General features: G+C 44.8%; 1 protein-coding gene across 1 annotated transcript in view; it reads left to right on the top strand.

The window, feature by feature from the left end:
* Nucleotides 1–470: 470 nt before the first annotated feature.
* igsf3 (immunoglobulin superfamily, member 3) overlaps nucleotides 471–21,106 on the top strand; it is a 56,449-nt gene continuing 35,813 nt past the window's right edge. The window contains exons 1-2 of the mRNA XM_084689920.1: nucleotides 471–890; nucleotides 11,794–12,174. Coding sequence (XP_084546046.1) covers nucleotides 851–890; nucleotides 11,794–12,174 — 421 coding nt within the window. The 5' untranslated portion in view covers nucleotides 471–850. The remainder of the gene's footprint in view (nucleotides 891–11,793; nucleotides 12,175–21,106) is intronic.

The raw sequence follows: 21,106 nt of genomic DNA, 5'->3' as shown, positions 1-21,106 counted from the left end.
TACGCAACTAGTAGCCTTGTGTAGTTTTATTTTTAGGCGGAATGCCTGGAGGTTATTCCGTTTGCAAGATACACTAAAAGCCTACACTAATAGCCTATACAACTCTTGAACTGTCCTTAAGAATCTGAAGAATTAAGATTAGGGTTGGCTATGGGCTGGATTTTGTGCACCATTGTCCACATTTAGTAATATTCCTATTGAATTACGTTTATCCAACCCACAGTTTTGCTTCCTTAATTGCAAACGCTACGAAATTGATCCTATATATGGCATCAACTGAATAGAGAATAAAACTAGTGTGTCTGGTTTACCCTATCGCCGGAGAAAATTTGTGATTTAGGCTATATAGGCAGGTCAGTGCAGGACAGATTCGCGGAACTTTATATGTAGAACGGTAGAGTTTCTTGGGTCATTGTAGCTTATGTGTTATCAAAGCTGATCCTCTTGGACTTCTTCTGAGACTGCTCACCAACAATTCTTTTGAGAATCGCCTCTGCAGTCTCTTGGATGCGTCGGGAAGGGATAATAGGTTGGGTCGCCGAGGCGGAGTTATAGGGGCATGTCGTCATTGTGAACAAAAGCTATCTGAAGGTGATAAGTGAAAGGAATACACCCGCTTCTCTAGTTTAACCTAGTCTACTTTACTATCTCACGGAACGTGAGCGGAGGGCATCGCGCGGGCTGCTGGCTGGGCGACCTTTCTTCACAGTGGAAAAGATTTCACTCAAAGGGACTGTATAGGAGCGTCCGTCCCACGGTAGTTGGTCAACTGCCACTCGTTTTTTTGCAACAAACCTTTGTGACCCGAGACGGATTATAGGCTCCTAACATCTTTGTGGGACTGCAGACAATGGGAATCCGTACGCTCCTTATTGCGTGTTCGGTGCTTGGTAAGTCTCGCCTGTTTGAGTGCTTCTCTTCAATGTAGCCGTGTCGGTCTGAGATACCGATTTCTCACATTTTGTTTACTGAATAGCAACACTTGAAGTCTGTTTCGACACACCCAAATAAGGGCACACCTGGCTGTATGTCGACAGAATCCAATCTGAGTAATAATGTGAGTGTGAGGGTGCGTCGGCCAATACGCCATTTAAGAGGTTTTGGGTGATGTGCAATTTTATTAGTCAATCAAATAACATGCCCTTGACCAACTGTAAGGTTTTGTATATGATATCGACCTGGACGAAAGATAAGTGTACGTATGTTTGTGTGGTATTCTAGGTTAATGTGATATTTGGACGTAAATCTCAGATTAACCCTCTGTGGACTGAGCTCCTCTGTTTAAGGATGAGCAGGATCAAACATGACAGGCCGCATAACTGTGTAATCTTGATACACACACACACACACACACACACACACACACCTACCTACATGTCAGTGTGTGTCTGTGTGTGCATGTGTGTTAAATGTCAGATAGTGAGGCTCTCCAGGATACTTTGGCGATGCTGATATTGTCTCAGATAAACAGTATGCCTGTAATGTTCTGTTTCACCCCTCACTTTTGCTCACTCACACACACATGTGGATAGCCAGTCTCACTAATTTACTAACACACACACACACACACACACACACACACACACACACGCACACACTCATTGCAAACTGTTCCAAACAAACACCAGATGGCTGGTCTGTTTCTGGACAGGAAGCATGTCAGAACGGGTGTGCATGTATATGTATGTGTGACCCAAGAATGGATCCTTGCCCACTAAAGAGCTCTGATTGGAAGAAAGGATTAGCTGTCTTCTTGTTAGTTCTGTATTCTTTCAGACGATGATGCACAAGATGATGATGCTGATGATGACACACACACTTACAAAATAAATATATAGTGTGTGTGTGTGTGTGTGTGCGCGCGTGTATTTAATGACTGACTCGGTAATGGCCCTTTTCCCTAGGAGAAGGACAGGTATTCATACAATTTGTTCAGTTCATACAAGTCACTGTCCTAGACTGTAGAGCACATACATCTTCACCTCTTCAGCTGTAGACGTGTCCTTCTCAGTCCTGCTGCTTTAGTTCTTATATAAATGCTGAGTGTTACAGACAAAGTGGCTGGCTTGGATCCTCCCAGAAACAAATAGCTTTCTAACGAATTACAAATTCACATTGTTAATGTGCATTGACCACACTTTACCATGAATGTGGGCATCGAGTTTGTGTGTGTGTGCATTTGTGTGTGTGTGGGAGAGGGGTAGAGAGGTACAAGTGTGGCTTGTGTATGGGAAAGAAAAGTGAGAGACTGTGTGTAGGTGTGTTCATTTGGTTTGTCTATGTGAGAGCCCAGAGTCTCAGCCATCAAGGTGTTTATAGCTAAACAGAGCGTGGTGGGATGTATGACTGTTGGGTCCATTGTTAATGTTCACACGTTACTGTTCTCCTTGTCTCAGATCAGCCTCTCAGTGCCAGTCAGAACCCATAGATGAGCCATAGTCTGATCTTAGACCACCAAACTTTGTATTTATCATTTTGCATGCCATGGAAATATCCAGCTTCTCAACTATTGTACATGTAAATGTAACTCCATCTCTGCTTAAGCACAAAGTACATTATTTCAGTCCTCATTAGTTGAGGTGTTTTCTTTCTTTCTCTCACTCTCATTATCTATATGGTTGCAGTTGTACATTTGTCAAATGCAGACTTTTTAAAGGATAACTCCCTCACATTTAACCAATGCCCCTCACCCCGAGGTATGTCAGAATGACAGCTGTGTGTCACTCACAGCCCAATTGACATGTGTTTTACACACACACACACACACACACACACACACACACTGTCCCATAACGGAAGGAATCTCATCCCTGGGTCAAGATAGACAGCCCTGTAAACATGTCTCCATCAGACTTGCTAATGTTACTCTGATGCTACAAGTAATTGGTTCTCAACGATATTTTAGAGTCTCTTACATTTACCCCAAATGTTTGGCCAGTAGGAGCAAGACAGTCTAAACTTGGATGGTAATGTGATCAGTCAGCCTTTGTATGTGTGTGGTCCTTCATCTGTGTGCATTCTACAGCAGTCAAAAGTTATTTTTGGAATTAGGTTTGCCTGAGTGTCTCTAGATTTTGTCTTGATTAATAGTTGTGTGTACATGTTGTGTGTGTGTGTGTGTGTAGTCTGTTTATATCCATCACAGTATGTCTTCAGACATTTTCTTTTAATCAGGCTTGTTGTTTCACCTGTCAACAAATGTAACAGTCATTCTATTCAACGGTCCGCTAGGGTGCTGATCAGCAGCTGCTTATGAATATTCACATGCAGAGCTAATTATTGGTCATTATGCAGTTGTAGGCTGAGGGTGGACAGTCCTGATTTGTCAGGGATTGATAGAGCTTTATGTTAGGGCCTGCATGGATGTCAGGCATGCCTGTCTGCCAACTGGCAATATAACACACAGTGGGTATGCATGTGTGTGGATAGGTGTGTGGGTTTGTGTGAGTGTCATTGTCATGCTTGCCCTCAGGACTGTTTACTCCCCTCCCAAATAGGGTTGGCTCTAACTCCCTCCTCACTCTACAGTCCTCACAAATTGTAGGCTGGTCACAACTGACTGTATATTATTGCTTCTAAAAATGACACGTGTGTTTGTGTGTGCACTTTATTCCTGAGGACCAGTCCTGATAAGATCAAAGGCTGTAGAAGTATTCTGTTGGCTGCCCTCTCTTTCTCCGCAGACACACACACTCCCTCCTTTAACATATTTAAGACTTAAGCTCCATCCAGTTTACAGCATGCTAATTATCTATGGACCACGGGTAAACCAATGTGTCTGTCACAACATACATAGGGTGCTAAGTAGACAGCAAATGGAGAGATATAGAATAAGGAATGTTTAATCATTCCAAAGACCTCTGTCCACCAAGTCCAAGTATGTGGTACTAGAATTGTACCACATACCATCTCTAAAATTATGGGAGACAGCATTGCAGCCCCAATGCAGCCCCATGGTCATCAGGCGATTGGAGTGTTCGCACAGGATCTGGGATTCACAGGGTTTTACTTTTCCACAAACACCCACAACCCTCTCTGCTTCAGTCTCCCACCTATATCCAGCCTTGCTGGTTCACACAAGACGCTGTTGCTATGGTGACAGCTCCCCCACTGCACCCACAATCCTCAAGCATTGTCTGTCTCTCCCTCTTCTTTCTTTCTTTCTTTCTTTCTTTCTTTCTCTCTTTCTTTCTCTCTTTCTCTCTCTCTCTGACACACGACTCACACATGCTTACTTATTCTACTACATTTTAATAAAAACATAAATGATGTAACTTTTATAGTCATCCCACATACATCAGCACTGTAATATTTTATCTGATTAAATCTTACACATACAGGGGCACACGCACATGTCCATGGCAGCCTATTGGTGGGTGCTGCTGTTATTTTAAATATGGTTAAAAAGACGAGCCAGTTATCATGGGAGTGAGCTAATAAGAAATTGATTGATGGATTTTGTGTGTGCGAATGTTAAGCCTGAAAGTACAAATGATTGACAAAGGCAGAGAAGTCTATTTGAAGAGACTAATTAATAGTTAATTAGTTTCCACTCCAAATCTGCATCTTAATACACAAACATAGGAAGTGATTGACAACTAGCTAGCCTGTCTATCTCACCCACCAACACACACCCATACACACCCATACACACACACACACACCCACACGCCCACACAACACAACAACAGAAAAGGACATTGTGCTACTGTGTCCTAAGTAAGTTATATATTTAATGAACCTGTCCAGTGTTTGGGTAGTGTTTTGGAATTACTCTGTGGCCAATGTTCTGGTTGAAAAATAGAGTTATCAGTCAAGTGGTGTGTTGATGGTAGTGAGGTTGGAGAGCAGTGAGAGGTTCACACTGCCTTAGTGCTGGATTATTATTTATTGCTCAATTGTTTTGGTGTCAGATTCCAATGTTAACTGGTCACAGTGTTGAACTGAGCCGCATGTGCAAAAGAACATAAAGATGTCAATGACAGCACACTTCTGTAGTAGGTAAGTCACTGAAGCCAGTGGTTTTATGTATAAATTGATGTGCAGTGGAAGCCAACAAATGATGAGCAGATGATGAGGAGAAAGGGAGACACATTTTTTTATTTGTATTCACTGAGTAACTCCTACTAGCGTAGATTTGCGACAAATGTTAAACTACAGTGGCGTAAAGTTGCAGAAAATCCGATATGATTGTTCAGGCTGAAGGGGTGTTGCATAAAATCAGACCCTCAATCAGATTTAGGACCACATATGAAAGTGGCTCATATCCCAATTGAAAATATTAGATACCATCAGATTTCTGCTGTTCACACTGTAAAAAATCCGATCTGAATCATGACCCAAAATCTTTGATTTGGAACACTTTTGCCTGCAGTCGGAATGTAGCCTTTGTCATTCAGTCTGGGTGTGTTGGATGGTGGACTTGGGAGGGTAAAGGGGGTGGAGACTAGGGAACACTGGGGGATGGAGGGACTACAGGAGAGTGGTGTTGGAGTTGGGAGCAGGTGGCTTTAATGGAGTTAATTGACTAGGAGGGCGGAAACTCGTGGCTGAGCTGGGAGTAGATGACAGAGTGTGTGTGTGTGAGTGCGTGTGTGACCTGAGTCCTATAGTGCCAAATATGATTTGGGGGTTGGCAAGTTAACAAGTTAACCATGGTTTTTTCCATGGTTGTCAGTGTTACAACGGTTACATCTCCATGGTAACTTATGCTGCACACCTAACCTGTTTGGGAGAAGGTTATGTTTGAAATAACAGACCGTGTACAAATAGTGAGAGGTTCAAAGGTAAGAGTTTAAGAGACCGACACAATCCTTTGATAATGGCTTTCCATGATCTAGAGATAGACCTTCGCACCTATATCTGTAGATATATATTTTCAGCAGAGGAAATTACTTATTTGTCAGCTTTTTGAGCCTTTTAAGTTTATTACCTTATGTTAGATTTGAAAGTAGTAATTTTTATATTTGTACTGTATTTGCTCGCAAATCCTGTGAACACTACCAAGGATGCCGCTGAAAGAATATGGCATTGTAATTATTGTCAGATCAACTTGTGATTGGATAGTGATACTGATAATATAAATGCCTAATAACTAGGTTATTTTTTAACAGTCTGTCACTTTTTGCCAACTTTCCATCCTGCCTTTGGCAGTAGCAACTGTGTTGCTTTTAGCCTGGATGATATTTATTTATATATTTTTGGTAAAAATAGCCTACTCCTTTTATAGTTTTCTCAAAATATTTGGCTCTGGTAACCATGCCCGTGTTTGATATCGATCATGTGGTGCAAAAACCAACCCTTTTACGCAAACCTGCTCAAAGCCTGATTAGGAACCAGATTTAACAAGTTGATACCCGGTGTTGTGACACCGCTTATGCATTATAGCTTTTGTCAGGCCACTAACAAGATACCCTGGGTATGTTGATCTTGCTTCATAGTGTAGGCCTCTGGACTGTATGTCTCAGTTCAGTTGGCCACAAAAACAAAATATTGAAGTGTCCATGATGGATGGAAGCAAAGAAAGAGAGCAGGGAATATGGGGGAGAAAAAGAAGCGACGCTGCCCATCCCTGACTCCTCTCAATTATTTATTAATTATATGATGGCTACAGTGTGGCCCTAAGCATATGTAAGCACACACCCATGTCCTGGTCCGCCCCTGCTGCACCTAGCCTGGCCCGAGCATCTGTGGCTGATGGGCCTGCTGGTGTTTTGTGTGAATACGGATGCCCTGAGGGGACATCATTCAGTGCCGGCTCATAGAGCACCGGGTCTTACTCTACTGTCTTCACTGGAACCACGGCGAAAGACAAAAACTGCACTCTAGTAGATAGATGTGTGTGTCAAATGAAGTTGGATGTGTATATATGCTTGTACAGTATGCGAGGAAGGGATAACGGGGCAGTTTGTGTGCATTTGTAAGAAAGAATAAGATCAGGAGAGAGGGTGTGTGCATCTGTGTGAGAGAATGTGTGTCTGTATGAGCGTGTCGGCAGCATTTTACTCCGCTCCTGTGTAATAAAGCTGTCACGTCAGTAACACTTTTCATGCCACCATGGGTGTTCGTGGTAATTCTGCCAAGTTTGACCAATATTGGTAATAGATGCCACTTGGATATTTCAATGGAGACACCATGGGGCTGTAGGCAACGTGATGGACAGCTAAATGAGCAAACAAGGGAATTGCAACCACGGTAAATGGGGACCCTTAACCAAAATGCAGTTTCCGTTGGTAAGTGAATCCCCATAGAAGTAGGAGGGGCGGCTTATGTTATTTTTTCCAATAAAGGTGCTGAAGTCGTACTTTTAAAGTGGTACCACTGCTTATATGGTCCCTGGACCAACTTTCACAAACAAAAAGCACAAAACAACCTTGATGACATCAGAGGACAGTATTTTCCTTTCTGTTGAGGCAAAATTGAACTTAAAGATTTAAATTGCGTTATTATATTAATGGACAGAGATTTGTTTTCCAACGTGGATGGGACAGCTTTTTTTAACAACTGAGGATATGGCTGTTCGATATAATTTTCTTAAGAAAAAGTGGAGGGGACAGATATCCAGCATCATCCTACCCCACACCTGATCTGACACTGCACACATTATGTTAAGGACCCTTGTAGATTTCCCAACTACTCTTCTCTTCTCTGGTATTTGCCTTTTGAAGAGTGCCTCTCTGAATATGTGATGGGATGCACGTGTCTGATAGGAAGCAGTTTGCGGAGAAGCGGGAAGCGACCAGAAGATGCCTACTAACTCTATCCAATGTTCTGAGTCGCTGCTCGTGGCTAAAGTAGACTTGCGACAGTTTGTTTACTCAGGGGGTTGCTACAGTGTAAGAAAGAGAGTGTGTGTGTGTGTGTGTGTTAGTGAGAAGTGCTTAATGTCTTCAATGTCTTCAAGCCACTGTGTCTGCTATTGAACAACGGTTGGTTCCTCCACTTTTCTGTGTGCGTCTCTCTCTGGCGCTTTCTGTCGTTCTTTCAAGCTGTCATCTCCCTTCTTGCTATTCACTTCCTGTCTTCCTCCTTTTCTACTGTTTCTCTCACCCAGTCCCGCAGACCCCAATATAGAGGCAAGAGTCTGACATGCCCTCATTATCCTTCACTTCATCCCTTCCGTGTCCCTTCTTATATTCTCATCCCTCTCTTTTTAAGTATTGCTTTCGGTAACGCATTATACTACTGTTTTTGTAATAAGCATTAGTTAATAGGTGCAAAGGCCCTTGAAAAGATGCTTATTAGTGTGCTTGCGATCAGCAAGGCACACTATTGTTATCTCACATATTCTTATTATTAGGGTTCCTCCATCATGAGGAAAGCTATTGTTACTGTATTAAGGTTTCACCACCAGGTGATGGTAGGCTATTAATAATTGTACAGTTGTTGAGACCTTTTCGAGGCAATGTTTATTTTTGTGCTTTCCTGCTACAACGTAATTTTTTCATAGAGATTCAGCATTGGTTGAAGGACAGAAACTACAGAGTAGTTTCTCTCTCTCAATCTCTCTCTCTCTGTGAGTGGCCGTAATTGTCAGTAGTTAAAGTTCTCTGCACATCTTTTACTAGCCTTTAATGTCTGCAATTACTGCTGTCCTCTCTCGTCTCTCCACTGTTTAATTCCACCCTATTCTTTGTTCCTCTTTTCTCTGTTCTCTGCTCCTCCCTTCCTTTCTTCTCTTCATCCTCTCCTCTCCTTTTTGGTTCCACTATTTTCTGTACTCGGAAACGGTTTAACCTGGAGTTTGGAGTGTACAGAGGCAAATGCTTGCGTGTGCGCACACACAGAAGTTGTGTACACCAGTCCCTCAGCGTGCCTCATGCAGTACCCTTGAGACTGCCTCGGCCGCTCTGTCTCTCCTCTCCTTCACTCCTCCTCCACTCCCTCCCTCCCTCTCTCCCTCTGCCTCTCTGATGATCTTCACAGGACTTCTCAGATGAGAGTGAGGCTCCCACTGGGAGGGAGGACACTTGCTCGGTCCTGCTCTTTATTTCCTTCTTTTTATTTTTTTTTGTAGTGGATGCATATTTCATCACCTCATGCTGCCTTGTCTCGCGGAAAGTCTGAGGGGCTCATTCAGATGAGCTTCTATCCTCCTGTGTGGGTGACAGAAATGGCCCCTCCTGTTGTATTTTTGCGAGGGGACACAGGATATTCCTGTCCTCACTAGCTATTCACATGGGCTGCACACATCCCATAATAACGACCTTCGTCAATGGTGATTTTCCATGATGCTGGAAAAAAGCATTACGCAAAAACACCACCCATCCCACACGCCCAGTGACATCACATACAAAAAGGCAGCTGATTGGCCACACCTCAGAGTCTGATGGGACTCGGAAGTTGAGCCCTGAGATATTGTGATCAGAATGTGATTGAATAAATGCCTTTTATAATGGTCAGGTCACGTACTCTGTCCAGTTTTGCGGCGTTGTTACCGCAGTGAAGTTATGTGGCGATATTCACGCTAGGAAAGAGAAACTAGTGAAGAGACAGAAACCTTCTGTCAACACAAGTTAACATTTACAAAAAGGAATGCAGAGATTATCACAATTGAATGTACATGCACGTAAGGTGTAAAGTGGTTTGTAGACCCTGTTCAACTAAAGAGGAATGGGGAGAGGGGGGGGGGAGAGGAGAGAGAGATCCCAGCTGCTTCATACAAAGCGACAAGAGAAGTGGTTGAAGTGTGTGTGTGTGTGTGTGTGTGTACATGCATGTCTGAACAGTGTAAGGTGATACAGATAGTAGGTCCCTTTCCAGTCCAGATGTGCTATGTGTCACAGGCTAAACTAGTGGTGTGTGTTTGTGTGTGTGTGCTTCCTGCTGTTTTAACTCAGGAGGAGACACCAACCACAAATGATTGGATTAGTGTTTAACCCCCCCCCCCCCTCCACCCCGCTCTTAGCATAATCCTCTTAGTAGCTTCCGCTATGTGTGTGTATGTGTGTGTTTGTAATTCTCAAATCTTCTGTCCCTGTTGCTTGATGGTCAGTGTCAGCCAGCAGTTAAGCACAGAGGTCATACCAAAGGTATGCAAGTGTATACTGTGTGCGTGTGTGTGTGTGTGAGGAGACAAAGGCTGAGGTTTGTAGACACAAATGTTGGGGGGTGGGGGAGGGAGTGTCTCCAGCTTGATAGATGAGTGGTTGTTTTAGGGCTTTAGTGTGGTAAATGCAGTGCAGCCAGAGGTGACGAACAGAAGTGAAAGAGGGATTATGATGGAGGGATGGACAGAAAGTGATCAGTTTGAGGTTTGCTTTTGGAGCGTCATTGTCAGACTTCCTCAAATAGCCTTCAGAGAGACGGGAGCTTTGAAGTTCCGAGAGCCGCTTATATCCGACACTAAAAGACACAGAGAACCGCAAGGCATGGAAGAGACAGCAGTTTACTCTGGGGTGTGTGTGTGTGTGGGGGGGGGGGGGGGGGGGGGGGGGGGGGGGGGGGGGTGGGTGGGTTGAGAATGAAGAATTTACCCAGAGGGAGGGAGTGGGGGAAGAGAGATGGAGGGAGAGTGTGGCACGTGGAGTTTGAAAAAAGCAGGGAGAGAAGACTGGAGGAAGGCACTAAGAAATTAAGGGGAGGGGGGGGGGGGAATGAAGATGCCAGCAGAGAGAGTGAGAGAGAAGGAGGGAGGGACGGATGGAAGATTTATTTTTATTACTACAAACATACAGTAGTGTACAGTTTCAGAAGCAGGAATGTGGATGATGTCAGTCTCAGGAAATGACACTACTGCTATCAGTAATATGAACAGGCGTTATTTGAGAAGCTGAAATGTAGCAGCATGACTGTGCTGTATGTGGTCAGACGGAGGGGCTCCGTGCAAGCGCTGCTAATCCTGTTAGCCCTGCTTTTCAAGTTAGCCCTAGTTAGCGTTGTTAGCCATGCTAAATGGCATTGTGACATTACCATACTGGCACCATAACATCACAAAGCAAAAGACAGCAGGATGCTTCTTGACCTCATACATGAGTTTTCCCTATTTTTCCCTTAAACATCTCTTCCTCGTTCTCTTTCTCTTCTTTTAGTTGTGTTCATTTCAGACCAGTTAGTGTGTTAGGAGTGATCCACTGGAATCAGCTGACCAGAGAGTTATTTATGTCTGTTAATTCTTCACTCTTATTGACTGAAAATCCTATTGAGTTGCGTCAGCCAACAACAAATCAGAGATTTGTGACGTTTTGCGAGAGCTTGATCAAATGTGCCTGCAACTAAAACGGAGACAAGTAGGAATAAGAGTATAAAATGGGAAAATGGAGGCTTCACTCGTAGTGTGGTCAGCCGAAACACTGAACACATATGTTGTAACTGAGATGTTTCTCCAAGAGAAAGAAAAACTGATCAATCTTGATCCTGGGTAAGGGTTATCCTGATCCAGATCCGGCCTGTTGAAAAGCACTGCCATGGCGTAATGGTCATTGTGCCTGAACAGACAAAAACCCTGTGACCTCACCCACGCTATACACCCCACATCTCCTTTCTCCATCTCTCTCTTTCTCTGTCTATCTATCTCTCTCTCTCTCTCTCTCTCTCTCTCCTTTGCTCTTTCTCCTTCTCTCTCTTTCTATGTCTCTCTCTCTCTCTCTCTCTCTCCTTTGCTCTTTTTCCTTCTCTCTCTTTCTATGTCTCTCTTCTCCAGGGAGGCTGCGGGAGCTTCAATTGGGCTGGCAGAAAACAACATGTTGACACCAGTTCTGTAACCACCGTTCGATGACACCTGTCTCTCCTCCCCCGATCTCTGTATGCATCTCACCTTCTGTCCCCCTTGTCTTTCTCTCTTCGCTTCCCCAGCTGGAGTGGGCCTGGCCCAGAGGGTCGTGACGGTGCAGGGTGGGCCGCTGGTACGCACGGAGGGCTCCCACGTGACCATCTGGTGCAATGTGACTGGCTACAAAGAGGGGGTGGAGCAGGACTTTGAGTGGTCCATGTACCTGACGTCGGTGCCAGACAGGGAGATCCGTATCGTCAGCACGGCCCAGTCAAACTATGCCTACGCCGTGTACGGCCAGCGCGTCAACAGCAAGGAGATCTACGTGGAGCGCCTCAGTCAAGATTCAGCCCTGCTCCACATCACCAAGGTGCAGACCAGAGACCAGGGCCTCTTCGAGTGCTACACCCCCAACACCGATGGCCAGTACTTGGGCTCCTACAGTGCACGCACCAACCTCACAGGTAAGACTGCTAGAAATGACGCACACACACACACTGAGATAGATGGCACCAGTCCTAGAAAAATCCTCACCCCTTAACCCCCTAGGGCTGTTTTAATGAATGTGTGTGTGCATGCTTGCGTGGGTGTGTGTTTGCCTTGCATTTTGCCAACATCTGTTCCCATGTGCCACTCCCTGAGACAGACAAACACATATGCCCACCATCCAATGCCATCTGAACTTTCATAGAATTCCAGGGGCACAGCTGGTGTGGTTGGATATCCGGCCCCCTTCCTGTCATCATTCTTGAGATGCTGACCTTGATACGGGTCAGAGGTTAAACCCTTGTGGGATTATGGTCAATTAGTTGGGAAGAGTCCCGGAGCAGGCTCTGGTAACAGCATCCTGAAAGCAGTATGAGGGAGACAGGTTTCTTACCGTTGTGCTGCATTAGCTTGTGTTACAGTAGCTAGTATTACTGTAGCTTGTGTTAAATTAGCCTTTGTTGCTTTAGGATGTGTCACCAGAGGCTGTGTTACAGACAGTGTTGTAGATATTTAAGGATGTAGTTAGTATATTATTGTAGTGTTACGGGAATACACGGTAGAGTTGTAGTTAATTGTCATATGGTATTGTAGGTGGTTTTTGTGGTGTATATTGTCATGCTGTGTTTGTGTACACTCGTGTTAAGGTACTGGGGTTAAGATTAGGGCTGTGAATCCAAGCTGTCTGCAGAATGAGAGCTATGCTGTCAATGTGGGCCATGGCTCAGATGTAAAATAGTGCTGCAGATAGCGTACCGTATTTATAGACCTGTGTGTGTGAGTTAGGAGGTGTTGAGGGACGGCCTTAACTCAGCCCTTCTATGTATCTCTAACCTCTTAACCCACTTCAGGGGGAACTTGCTCTCCCCACCCTCCCCCCCCCCCAAGCAGCTGCACATGTCCAGACACACAATACCCTTTCTTCTCTCTCTGAGTCTCTCTGTCTCTGTCTGTGTCTCGCTCTCTGTACGTTTGAACAGAGGACCCTGTCTTAGAGCAGGAAGTGTGTACGCTTCGGCTGTCACATGGCCATAGGGAAGTTAAGGGAGAGCTACCGACAGGAGGATAGTTAGGGGCGAGGGTAAGAGGAAGGAAATGAGATCATGGAATAAAAAAAGAATTCATTAAGCAGACTCTTTTATCCAAAGCGAAGTACAGGAGAGATCTATCCCCCCCCAAAATCTGTGTGTGTGTGGTGGTGGTGGTGGGGGGGGGGGTGGGGTGTATACTGAGTACCAATGACACACACAGAGTCTGAACGTGTAATGTGTCATTGGTATCTGTACGTACTTGATTGATGATGAGGGGAACCTTACACCTGCTGCACTGACAAAGGTGTAAGAAATACAGAAGAACACCTGGCTCCAATCTTGCCTGAAACTGTCTGTCTACGTGTATCAAATTGACTGAGTCACTGTCTATTGTTTGACACCTCAGACCTCAGCGGTGTGTGTGTGTGTGTGTGTGATGCTTCAGAAGATTGATACTGTTCTGTTAGAGCTTTTGAGAGACAACTGAGACAACCATCAGTCAACAACATATGTTTGTGTGAATCATGTATTATTACGAGGCTGGCCCTTGGCCCAGGATATGCCCCAGAGATAAAAGTTAACCTATTTTGGCCTCAGCCTCTATTTCTAGGTCCTATCCCTGCATCTCAAAACCGCATGTATTTCCTTTTTCTTTTAGTACGTACTGCAGCCTTAATTACGAAGTAAGGGCTGTGAGGTACATGCAGTATGCATACATTTGGGACATACTACATCTACATTTATTCATTTAACAGACGCCTTTATCCAAAGCGACTTCCAAGATACTTCCAAGAGAGAGCTTTACAAAGTGCATAGGTCACTGCGTTTCCCAGATTCGTTAAGAAGCTCTTAGCGTTAAGAGTTTCTTAACAAATCTGGGAAATGCGTCCAATCACAACAAGATAGCCCCAAAGCATTGCGGGCAGCCAAAACATGAAGTACACATTGTGAACAACCAAAAAGTAAGTGCCTAAGGGAAGAACCATAAGAGCATGTAGTTAAGCAAGTTACAATTTAACAACATGAATCGCTAAGTGCAAGTGTACCTGTAGAAAAGCAAGCAACAGTAAAAGTAACTAAAATAGAATATTTCACAGCGAATACAACAGTTTAAATCAGTTACCACTAACCAACAAGAGCAACAAGTCTCAAAGCAAGAGTCATTGTGATCCTTGAGGAAACTAGCATTGGGTTCAGCAAAACATTCCTAAGTACCATTATACTCCTGGAACAAGGGCGTCTTGAGCCTTCTCTTGAATGTGGAGGGACAGTCTGTATCTCTGATGGAGGTGGGGAGTTGATTCCACAACTGGGGGGCCAGGCAGGAGAAGAGCTTGTGTTGGGACCGGGCGGTCTTGAGCGGTGGGACCACCAGGCGGTTGTCTGAAGAAGACTGCAAGTGGAGGGTGGGGGTGTAAGGCTGGAGGAGAGACTTGATGTAGTCGGGTGCAGTCCCATTCACTGCTCGGAAGGTCAGTACCAGGATCTTGAATCTGATGCAGGCCGTGATGGGTAGCCAGTGGAGGGAGATGAGGAGCAGGGTAACGTGGGAGCGTCTGGGTAGATTGTAGACCAGGCGGGCTGCTGCGTTCTGAATCCTCTGAAAGAGGGCGGGTTGCGCATGCTGGCAGACTGGCAAGCAGCGAGTTGCAGTAGTCCAACTTGGAGAGGACAAGTGCTTGGACAAGCAGCTGGATGGAGTGCTCAGACAGGTATCTCCTGATCTTCCGGATGTTGTAGAGGGTGAATCTACACGACCGAGAGACCGCAGCAATGTGGGCCGTGAGGGAGAGCTCGTCATCCATGGTAACCCCAAGGTTCCTGGCAGAGGATGAGGGGGTCACCGTGGCAGAACCCAGGGTGATTGAGAGGTCGTGGGAGATGGAGGGGTTCGGCCGGAATGATGAAAAGTTCTGTTTTGGCGAGGTTCAGCTGGAGGTGGTGCTCGGTCATCCAGGTGGAGATGTCTGCGAGGCAGGCCTCAATCCTGGCTGAGATCCCCGGATCGGTCGGGGGGAACGACAGGTACAGCTGCGTGTCGTCAGCGTAGCAGTGGTAGGAGAAGCCATGGGAGGTGATGATTGGTCCAAGTGAGGTATTGTACAGAGAGAAGAGGAGAGGTCCAAGGACAGAGCCCTGTGGGACACCAGTGGAGAGCTGGCGAGGGTCTGACAGTTTGCCTCCCCAGGAGACCTGGTAGGATCTTCCCGACAGGTAGGATGAGATCCACTGAGTGCAGTGCCAGTGATGCCCATCACAGAAAGTCTGAAGAGCAGGATCTGGTGGTTAACCGTATCAAACGCTGCAGAAAGGTCTAGCAGAATGATGACGGATGACCTCAAGCCGCTCTGGCAGACTGGAGGGCAGTAGTGACTGAAAGGAGGGCTGTCTCTGTGGAGTGGCTGGTCTTGAAGCCCGATTGGTTGGGCCGACATACTACTTTGTCAACACATTCTACTTTGGCCCTCTTGCATCCATCACAGTTGACCAGAGATCATGCGCATACTGTCAGATGGCAACCAGAGCTCTGCTGTTGTTACTTTGTAATGTCTATTAGTTCAGTTGATGTCACATATCTTCTGCTACGCTGAAGATTGTGGGTCAGAATAGCCCAAACAGCCTGCTGGTTTGCGTACTGCAAAATGCGACCGGATGCAGTCGGACATCCTGGTATTGGTTCTAGCATACTAGTAGGTAATATGAGTATTGACACGCAAGGTATGTTGAAACTGTACATAAGTTCTTTGAGAAGTAGGAACGTTTTTGGTTCAGATCCTCACATGGTCTTTGGCCGAATCCCAATACTCCCCCTTACCCCTTCCCCTTAGTTTTGCGCGTTCCCGTGAGAGCCAGTGGTGTCCCAATACTCTTTTTAAGCTAGGGCAGGGCTAAGACTAAGGGGTATACACCCCTTAAAACCAAGTAAGATCGGGAGCTTACTTGAAACCTAGGGCTATGTGAATACTGCGCGACCGGCAACAATGGCGGCCAGATCATCCAGAGTCCGATAAATTTAATATTTTCGGCTTAATTAATTGATAAAAAAATTATGACAGTCTTGTTTTGTGTTGTACTCAGTCCTGAACATATATATTTGCAACCATTTTCCTAATTGAAACGTTTCTAAAAATCACTAGTTTGGTACGCTAATATTACAGTGCTGAATTGCACAACAGTCGCGCATTTCTCTGACTAGCATGTCTACAGTTTTAAGTAAACTCTATTAGCAGCGAATTTTGTTTAATATCAGTGCATAACACGACTTGCTTCGGAGATATTGATACGTGCTAGATGACGTACCTGTAACCAAGTGGTGTTCCATTTCTTAGGGATATGTAGCCCTTCCCCCTCAGTTTCGAGGGCCAAGGGCTAGGGGTAAACTAAGGGTAAGGGGAAGGGGTAAGGGGGAGTATTGGGATAGTCACACACACACACACACACACACACACACACACACACACACACACAGAAGGAGGATTCATGGGCAGCTTGTGGGAGACGAGGACAACAGCATGACACAGCCATGTGGACGGTGCTTGTCCTACGCACCAGCCTGTGTGTGAGGCTGTCCAACTCACACCAGGCTGTGTGTGTGTGTGTGTGTCTACATGTGTGTGTCTGTGTGATGGAGAAAGATTCTGTTCAGGCTCTGTGAGAATTGAAACAAGCAGCAGACTGCTCTTACACACTGTACTACTCACAGTCACCATCACAAGGGAGCTGCAATGAGTCAGACTAAATTACAAAAAGACAGCCTGCTAGTTATAGACAGGGTACTTTACTGTAGGAAAGGGGAGAGAGATAAGGAAGGGGAGAGGGGGAAGGAGAAAAATGAGAGGGTGGTGGAGAAGACCAAAGGAAGGAAGCTTGCATATGAGGAAAAAGAGAGTAAGAGGTGTGTATGTGTGTATGTATGTATGTATGTACTGTAGCAAGCATTACTTACTCCTGAAGGTGTCAGCAGGCTCATTCATTTTGTTAAAATATTTTTAAATTGAGAAGCAAATGTGTGAGTGCGAGAGGAGATACAGCGAGGGAGCACATTGTGGGATGGATCAGGAAAGAAGAATTCAACATTGAGAGTTGAGCAGTACAGCAGATGCACAGGACAGATTTACCGACAGACAGTGACGGAAAGAGTGGAGAAGAGATAACGTGACAACTTGATAGGGAAGCTGGAAGAGGACAAGACCTGAGAGAGAGGAAAGATGGAGTAGGGAGGCATAATCTGTCTCATGTTTGTGTATTGATTACGAGTGCAAGTGTACTGCCTTTGACTGGAATACATTCTCTCTCTCTCTCTCTCTCTCTCTCTCTCTCTCTCTCTCTCTCTCTCTCTCTCTCTCTCTCTCTCTCTCTCTCTCTCTCTCTCTCTCTATCTCTCTCTCTCTCTCTCTCTCTCTCTCTCTCTCTCTCTCTCTCTCTCGCACACACACATCCACACACTTCCTTCCTTCCTTCCTTCCTCTCTCTAATATGTTGTGTTACGGGGATATTGCATTTGTAATGTGTATATGTCATCTGTAATGTATATGTGTGAGGTTCTGTACAGACTGTGGCAACAAATATCCTTGGAAAAGGACGAGAATCTATTTATCCATGCATATCTATTTATGCATCTCACTGTCTCTCTGTCGCTCTATAAATCTAATCTAATTTGATTTGTACAAGCAGTCTCACAGAGGACTTCCCATACACCCATAGTACTGCACCTAAATTAATCAACAACAACTCAATCACTCACACACTAATACACTCCCTAACAACATCAGCTTTTGCGATGGTGATCTGGCCACTTGTCTGCTCTGAATCCTTCTCTTTATTCTTTAACCTTTGCCCTTTCTGACCGCACCTTCTCCTTTTCATTTGCTACCACTTCTATTTGACTGTGTATGTGTATGCGACATTGAGCTTGTGAACACACAACATTTTATTAGTCGAATACTCCATTTCCCAGCATACTGCCATTTCCCAGCAGATCTCATCTCCCCTAACAGACAGATCTGCTTGCTCAATGGCATTACCACTGGTCTGACTCGCGTGCGCGCGCACACACACACACACACACACACACCACATCCCGCATCCATCCGCTCTCTCTTTCTCACTCTCACACACACACCCTGGTGGGCTGTCAGTAAAGATGGATTTTCCACCAGTTATTGACTCTAGAGGGCCAGTGTTGAAGAGCTCCCATTGGAACACATTCACGCGAAGCATGGCAGAACATTAGAAAGGGCACAACGCACTCATACACACATGGGCCCAGTAGGACAGAATGTCTTCAATCAAAAAACAAATGCAATGCATGGCCCATGATGCGGGTGATTAAGATGTTTGACAGTTGATTTGGTTTTATCTTCCTTGGAGTTTGTGTGCATGGGTAAAACCGTTTCCGTTTTATTATAGATTCTTCTGTACATCCACATTGATTATCAGTAAACGCATTAATTCGACATAACAAAATTAACTGATCTATGCGAAAATATATTCAAATATTAATATTGCTGTTAGCTAGTCAGCATTTCATCCATAAACTAAACTCTTAGAAATAAGATGATTCAAACAATTGTGCCAGAGTTATCAATGAGCACTGCTTATTTGGCCTCATCTCGCTGTAATAGTGATACAATATCATGCTAATAAAGTGACAGTATGCCCTGTTGAACCAGATGTATTCATTTTTTGGAACTGTAATGAGTCTTTCAAATGTAACACATTGGTAATACAATAACATTTGCACGAAACCTTCCTCTTCACTCTATACCACGGATTTCCAACATTCCTCATGAAAACATCCGCAATCCAACAAAACAACATTCAGTAACAAGACATTCAAAAAGGGTCTACATAAGCACTCATAACACTTACATACACGCTACATAATGCCTGGCATCAGCATACATAAGCTATCATAAATGTTTGTACCATCTTGTCATAAAGAGTTATCATGCACTTTCACTGTCAAATTGTGTCAGTGACAAATGTGACAGTGGACAGTTGACATATCATATTGATATGTTATGACACTTTCAACAACAAAATGACAGTACTTTACAACAACTGACATTGTCGTTCTGCGTGTTCCTCATTAAAGGGACCAATCACCCAAACATTTGAAATACATATTTTTTCCTTTTACCTGTAGTGCTATTTATATATCTAGATTGTTTTGGAGATGTCAGCCGTAGAGATGTCTGCCTATAATGGAACTAGATTGTGCCTGCCTTGTGGTGATCAAAGCAACACAAAATACATAGTAAAATCTCATTAGCAGTGTCCTTCCAGAAACCATGGCTTAGCACTAACCTTGTTGTTGGCAGTTTCATATAGGAACAATTTTTTAAGTAACTGAGCCACGCAAGAGACCTTGCTGTTGAGTTTCAGAATAATATTTGATCACCTCTTCTTTAGTATTGTGTTGTTTGGTTGAAATTGCCACTGTGGAGAGGTTTGTGTGTCCCAGGGATCCTGGGAGCTGTGTTGTCAAGGGCAATACCCCTGGGAGGGTCTCCCAGGGAAAATGCACAACACATTTACACCGCACCCACTCAATAACTACACAAATACACTCCATGGAAATGTTTTTTTTACAACGATGAAATGAATGTGAAATGAGAAGGGATTTTAAATGCTAGTATTATGAGGGCGTTATCCATGTGTGTATGTTTAAATATGTTTCAAAATAAAATAGAAAATGGGCCAGAAAAGCGGCAGTGTTCCTCTGTGTTGATTAGCTTAGCTAAGTGCTAGGCTAACCCTCAGGGCCTTGCTGCCTCCTCTCAGTGGGAGATTAACGCTACACAGCGGCACAATGAATATGAATGCCCCATGAATATGAATAGAAATAGGAAAACTAATGTTACCAATGTGTGCTTTAAAGTGTATATCTGTTAATAAGGCTGTGTGTGTTAGTTTGAGTGTCTAAAGTCAGAGAATGGAGGAGGGATGTGCCACGTGTCTAGGACAGCGTAGTGCTCTGATGTTTGGTGTTTGTTTGGGCTAAAAAGGAAGCAGGATAAAACAAGGGGTCCGGAATTTTGCGGACTCTGTGTCAGTCTGTCTTTCACTCTCAGCTTTCAATGTCACTCTTTTTCTCTCTCCATGTCTCTCTTTCCCAAACACGCCCACACGCCCTCACGCTTGCGCAAACACACCCGCTCATGTCAAAACCTGTGAGTGTGAATACACACTGAGAGAACCATCTTTCAGTCTCCCTACAACCTTCTCTAAGGGACGTGTGGATGTTCAAACTGTTTCTCTCTCTCGTTTCTCTTTCTCCTTCTCTCTCTCTCTCTCTCTCTCTCTCTCTCTCTCTCTCTCTCTCTCTCTCTCTCTCTCTCTCTCTCTCTCTCTCTCTCTCTCTCTCTCTCTCTCTCTCTCTCTCTCTCTCTCTCTCTCTCTCTCTCTCTCTCTCTCTCTCTCTCTCTCTCTCTCTCTCTCTCTCTCTCTCTCTCTCTCTCTCTCTCTCTCTCTCTCTCTCTCTCTCTCTCTCTCTCTCTCTCTCGCACGCACACTCATTCACTTTCTCCAAGACAGACGGGTACACACAGAAGACACACGCTGCCACCTGTGTCTTAGTACAAGGGTTGCACCTTGCCTGGGGGGACTGTGAGAGACAATTGAGAGTGTGTGCCCCCTCTCGTTTGCTTCAGCTCAGACAGACAGAAGCTGTCCTCATTTGCTACCCTCCTTGAATGGTGCCCCATCTGCACACTCATAGAGTCCCCATCCTGTGTGACCACCTTCCCAGTCACACACACAAAGAGACACACACAGCATAACAGCATTTTCTTCTTTGTCAGCTAGCACACACCGTCCCCAGTCAAGCCCGGCTTGCCTGTTGTCCTCGTCCTCTTCGTCTGACCAGATGAGAGAT

The sequence above is a fragment of the Hypomesus nipponensis genome, chromosome 23 (genome assembly GCF_054491055.1).
Source record: "Hypomesus nipponensis isolate SF chromosome 23, ASM5449105v1, whole genome shotgun sequence".
NCBI classification, from domain to species: Eukaryota; Metazoa; Chordata; class Actinopteri; order Osmeriformes; family Osmeridae; genus Hypomesus; species Hypomesus nipponensis.
Note: the sequence above shows the minus strand (reverse complement) of the source record. Positions and strands in the feature narration are given on the sequence as shown.